Below are 6000 nucleotides of genomic sequence, written 5' to 3' on the forward strand. Positions count from 1 at the left end.
GTAAATTGAATCCGTATCTTCTCTCTTCGTGCTGCTGTTTGTTTACGCATTCGTTTCCTGCGTGAACGCTACCACTCCAATCCATCAGTCCGGTCCAGTGCATTCACTGTTCGTTCGACTATGTATCATCTTCTTCTTTGTCCTCCTAGACCATCTCTTGTTTTCCAGTTTCCAGTTCGTAACCAACCGACTATGGAGAAGGACCTGATTAGCTTGCTTTTGGGACATGGGAGCATCCTTGTTCTGAAATTGTGAACCTTCGGTGTTGTAGAACTGTGCTAAAAATATTAGCAAACCCTGAGACTGTCTATGTATCTGATTAATTACTGCTTAGTCTGTGCATGTAACCTCTTACATGGAAAAATGGGAGGTTACCTGTTAGCAGACACCGACTTCTTACAATGGTAGCACATATTGATTTCAAATCCTAAACAAAACAGGGAGCATCTGGTTCATGTTTTATTTTTCCTGGATCCATGTGAAATCTTTCTTTTGGTACGTGGAACTCAAAATATTTATCATGTTGCATTGTGGGAATTCCATCGTAGGCTCTTTTGCCTAAAAAATAATATTAAATGCCACATAATTTCTTTGTATGGAACGCGATGCTTTTTTTCATTTTCCGCTCTAACTGTATTATCATCGTGTACACTTTGTTATGATACTGCCAACATAATTCTTTTTTGAACAGTCCACTTTTTTCAGGCGTTTCACCACATTTAAACACGCAAAATGCCTCGAGGACAAGCTTCTTCAGTGTCAACCCGCGAGAAGCCTAGAGTTGATGCGGTAGTCGTTTCTGATAAAGATAACGGAAGGCATAGGAGGAGCGCTTATTTGTTGCTGGGATTGTTGATAGTTTTCCTTCATGGGTCCTGGTCAGTTTACCGTATGCAGTTTGCAAATCTTCCTTTGCCCCTAGATGCTGAGCAGGCTGGTAAGCGGGGGTTCTCAGAGGCTTCTGCCCTTAAGCATGTGAAGTACTTGACAGGCCTGGGTCCTCATCCAGTTGGTTCAGATTCCCTTGATCTGGCTGTGCAGGTTGTCCTTTCAAGCTACCTTGCTTTCGCATTTCAATAGCTTTTACTTACAATTTCAGTCTTTAGACCAATTATAAAATTTCTGTCAATTTTATTATGCATTGATATATTCTAAACATGAGGGGTCAGTGATACTTTTCTATTAATAAGTTGGAACTAGCTGTTGTCTGTTGAATTGTTGATGCTAATTGTAGTGTTTGGGCATAATAACTACTCCCTCCGTTCTTAAATATAAGTCTTTTTAGAGATTCAAATACGGACTACATACGGAGCAAAATTAGTGAATCTACACTCTAAAGTGCGTCTATATACATCTGTATGTAGTCGGTATTGAAATCTTTAAAAGGACTTATATTTAGAAACGGAGGGAGTAGAAAAGGGAGTAAGTGGAGAAGAAATATAAGTTAAAGTGAGGAGCCAACTAATTATTTCTTGCTCTTATCTTTCACTTTCATTTTCCCATCAGGACGTGCGATATTTTTGTTGGAACTTATAATTTCTCTACTGTATCTACTTTTAGTTGCACTATCCGTCTTGACATTTCCATGCAATAGTATGTATATGCAGAAGCAGAGAAAATAAAGAAGACAGCTCACCCGGACGTTGATGTTCAACTGGAGCTATTCCACACAGACATTGGTGCAAATCGTTTAGCCGGGGGCCTTTTCAAGGGAAAAACAATCTTGTATTCAGACCTTAAGCACGTGATTCTCAGATTTGTTCCCAAGTATTTACCGGAAGCTGAGGAAAATTTGATTCTTGTCTCTTCTCATATTGACACGGTTTTCACAACGTAAGGCTCTGTTTTCTCCCTTACTGGGCAGCCTTGCTTCTGCTTTGCATTATGTAATGTAAACTATATGCTTAATCGTCAACACATCAATTGGTTACCATCAGAAATGAAGGGTTTCCGCATGCCTTCTTGACACGAAATTGGTTCGTCATATATTTAATTCTGTAGAATGTACTAATATGCAACAATCCAACTTGGGTAACACATTATGAGCCTTCAGTTGAGGAAGGGGTGGGTGCTGAGAGTGAGGTAAAAGAAATGTATGCGAAATAAATGACATTAGACAAATATATGGGCTCAGTCGTGCACTGTTATTTAAGTATAAGCAGGAGATATCGAGATCTCAAATTTTCTAAAGATAACTTGACAGCACATGAATGTTGAACAAGAATATAGCTTTGAGGCATGTTTGGGAGGAACAATTCTGTTGTTGATGATTTTTACAAGTAATTTAGACAGGTATCCAGACTGTTCAAGTGTACATCTAATGCTATTAGGATGTAATTTAGCGGCAAACTGATGTTTATTTATTGCAAATACATGTAGTGTAGCAGACCAACTCTTGTAACAATTCTACCTTTTTTTTGCTTCCGCATTGTCAGTTTTTGAGAGAGAAAATGAATCTAACTTCTATCTTTTTCAGGGGAGGTGCCGGAGATTGCAGTTCATGTGTAGGAGTCATGCTAGAGCTTGCACGGGGAGTGGCTCAGTGGGCTCATGGGTTTAAGAGTGGTGTCCTATTTCTATTCAACACAGGGGAAGAAGAGGGTCTTGTCGGGGCCCACAGTTTTATAACTCAGGTCACTATTTTCATATGTCACACATATATCATGTCGAACTGTTACATAGGTCATTGTGGTTATGCTCCATAATGTAATTTAATAATATTTGTGCAGCACCACTGGAGAAACTCAGTACGTTTTGCTGTTGATTTGGAAGCTATGGGCATCGGTGGGAAATCCACACTTTTTCAGGTTGGCCTCACGTTTTGTTTTCACAAATTATTCTTGCATTTATGATTGTAACAATCGTGTACCTGTTTCTTATTTTAGTTTGTTTCTAGTGCTAGTAAATAAGGTTTTTGAACATTTTACATAAACCATGAGTTACTTGGTCGCTAATGCATCAGATTGTTTTCTTTGGTTCTTCAATTGCTGTTTATTCTTCTAGTGTTATCACAACATTACTTCTGAACCTCTTAAGCTTAGCTTACTATATTTGTTCATATAACAGGGTACTCACCAATGGGCTTTGGAGAGCTTTGCCGCTGTAGCGAAATACCCATCTGCTCAGATAGCTATACAGGTAAAAAAGGAACAGATTGAGTAGGAATTGATTCAGAAACCTTAGAAAGAACGGTTTGAACAGTTTTTATTGATTCTCAAGCTTGCTGTCTTAGAAAGAACAGTTTGCACTTTCCATAGAGGTTCCTTTACCCTGTCAAATATAGATCTAGCTGTAGAAGCTTGAGTGATCTTCCTGTTCCAAATTATTGGGTAAAAAGTAAAATTATATTGTGGCCAGTAGCATGGAACATTGGATTGTGGCAAATAGCAGTGGCAATTTTGTCATGTTTCCAGGAACTCTGCAATCAGCTCAGAGCAAAATGGAGTGATATTTTATCCACTGTCAATTTGAATTTTCCCTATTTAATTCACCTTTTGATATGGAAAAAATGACATGATTGTTCCTCATCCACCCCACACACACTTGTTTGGTGCTGACACCAAACTTATAGAAGAAATATCAAGTGATATCATGTTGCTAGAGTGAACGGAGACGGTTCGACCTGTCACTTTACTCAACCAGCATAGTTCAGTGTCTCCGTAGCTTGCAAATACGATATAACCCAAATTTGTAATTGCAGGATATTTTCAATTCTGGAGCAATAAATTCTGCTACAGATTTCCAAATATATCTTGAGGTTGCTGGTCTTCCTGGCCTTGATTTTGCATATACAGATATGACATCTGTGTATCACACAAAGGTTTGCTTTCATGACTTTATATATGCACAATTCCATATATTCTGCATCAGGTGGTAGAAGTTACTTTGCTCTGTTTTGGGTACTGTTTTGAATTATTATTATTTTAGTTGTTTGTCGTAATGGCGCAAATGATGCACCGTCGGAAATATATCGATTATGCACAACGTTTTCATGTGTGGAACACTTTTCCAGATTCGTTACACTTTAAGCAACTTAGTAGATATTTCTTTTCTTAAGCACACATCAAATTATGTGTCTGGGTATTAAGAAGAGGATGCCAAGAAGGCACAAAGTATAGCTTGGCCAACGGCCAACAAAAGGAAACTGATTTACAGAAACAAAGCACAATAAACGCAATGAAAAAAGAAAAATAACTAAGCTAGGCCATGTCATGTTAGTACTTTATTAGATACTAATGTTTAGCTTATGTTCTATTTTTTTTATAAACAGATTGGATTGCTACGTACATATATAAAGCCAAATTTCTGAAGAAAAAAATGTTACAGACCCTCAGTCCATTAAAATTCACTAACTATATTTGTTATTAACATAATAACAAATATATCTGTATCAGATACTCGGTGAAAGAATCTACTGGTTACTTTCCTGTTCGAAGATCTAGAGATTATGGACCTTGAGATTAAGCTATGTTACTGTCATTGATTTACCCTTTCCAAACAAAAAGGAATATAGTGAGTATATATGTACTCTGAACCAAAAGTAGCACTTTGATATAAATAGGTTAAAGGTGAACACATCACATGTGAACTTCACTTCTTGAGGATCCACCTGATTGTTCACGGCTCCTCGTTGAGGGTGAATGCGTGATTCTAATTCCAAATTGTACTATATATCCAAGCATTTGTTTCCTACTGTGAATTGATTAAAATAATTTCATTGCCATGAGATTGTAAATTAATTATGTCTTTCCAACAGAAATTAGAACAAGCTGATAGTTTTAGACGTAATTTTAACTTTGATTAATATTGGGAGTGTAACTGAAGGTCAAAGGAATATATATGTGGTGGCAGCTTCAATCTATTTATTTTGGTACCAAGCATTTTCGTTGCCTACTCATGATTTTTTATTGTTATCTTTTGTGCAGAATGACAAAATAGAGCATCTTAAACCAGGATCCCTTCAGCATAATGGAGAAAATATGCTTGCCTTCCTACTCCATGCTGCTTCATCACAAAAATTTATGGAAGATGCACACGAGGCAAAGCAAGAGAGCGTAGAGCAGAAGAAAGCTATCTTCTTTGACATTCTGGTATAACGATTAAAATATTTTTTATCAAATATTTGATTATACCATGCAATATCTAGTTTTTCCTTAAGCTAAGAAAGCAGATGTATAGATTTCAATTTTCATAAGTTCTCGTGAGAAATTTTTTATCACTACTCTATGTCTTCATATGCTAATCTTTCACATAATGAAGGACCATAATAATTTTACCAAATTCTATAATTTAGAATTGTTAAGTCATGCAGTAATCTAGGAAACAGCAAGACCAACGAATGATTTGTAAAAAATTTATTACCAACAATTTGTTGTGAAATAAATACGAATTCTTTGGACCAAAATCTTAGTGAATTGTGATGTTCTTGCAAAGTTAATTTGACTGGATGGCAAGATAAAATAGGGGTATGGGTATAACTGGAGCAAAGAAGAGAAAATAAATGTCTCATATTTTGTCCTAATAGAAATAACGCTATATTTTACATCATATATTACTTTGAGTAATGAAACAATTCTTATATGAGGTATCCACCTTTGATGTCATGGTTCTTTGATTTTGTCTGTTTAGAGCAATGGAATGGAGTCATCTAATGTTTTTGCCTGTCACCCCCCTATTCCTTACCTCCTTTTTGACTTCATGATCATCTAGAGTGCCATGGTTCTGTGACTAGGTCATACCATGACTCAAACTAAATATTAGAATTAGGTTTGAAGCTATGATTAGATGTCCATGTGCTCCTGGCATTATATGATTCTTCAAAAACACTCTAGTGCTTTTGATGATTGGTGTTGTTTGACTTGGCTGACATAAATATGAACAATGGATTCCTGCAAAAGAAAACTTAGACAATTATATAACCAAGGAGAATACGCAGATAATTTCTAGTACGTGTTTAGATGTGTTGGCAGTATCTTAAAAATAGACAACATATTTGTTTAC

The 6000-nt window shown here is 36.5% G+C and overlaps 1 protein-coding gene across 1 annotated transcript in view; it reads left to right on the forward strand.

Moving 5' to 3' along the window:
- The first annotated feature begins 724 nt into the window (after positions 1–724).
- LOC119368865 (endoplasmic reticulum metallopeptidase 1-like) overlaps positions 725–6000 on the forward strand; it is a 9308-nt gene continuing 4032 nt past the window's right edge. Inside the window, exons 1-7 of the mRNA XM_037633999.1 lie at positions 725–1041; positions 1595–1833; positions 2477–2633; positions 2730–2807; positions 3067–3138; positions 3701–3820; positions 4926–5090. Coding sequence (XP_037489896.1) covers positions 733–1041; positions 1595–1833; positions 2477–2633; positions 2730–2807; positions 3067–3138; positions 3701–3820; positions 4926–5090 — 1140 coding nt within the window. The 5' untranslated portion in view covers positions 725–732. The remainder of the gene's footprint in view (positions 1042–1594; positions 1834–2476; positions 2634–2729; positions 2808–3066; positions 3139–3700; positions 3821–4925; positions 5091–6000) is intronic.

The sequence above is a fragment of the Triticum dicoccoides genome, chromosome 2B (assembly GCF_002162155.2).
Source record: "Triticum dicoccoides isolate Atlit2015 ecotype Zavitan chromosome 2B, WEW_v2.0, whole genome shotgun sequence".
NCBI lineage: Eukaryota > Viridiplantae > Streptophyta > Magnoliopsida > Poales > Poaceae > Triticum > Triticum dicoccoides.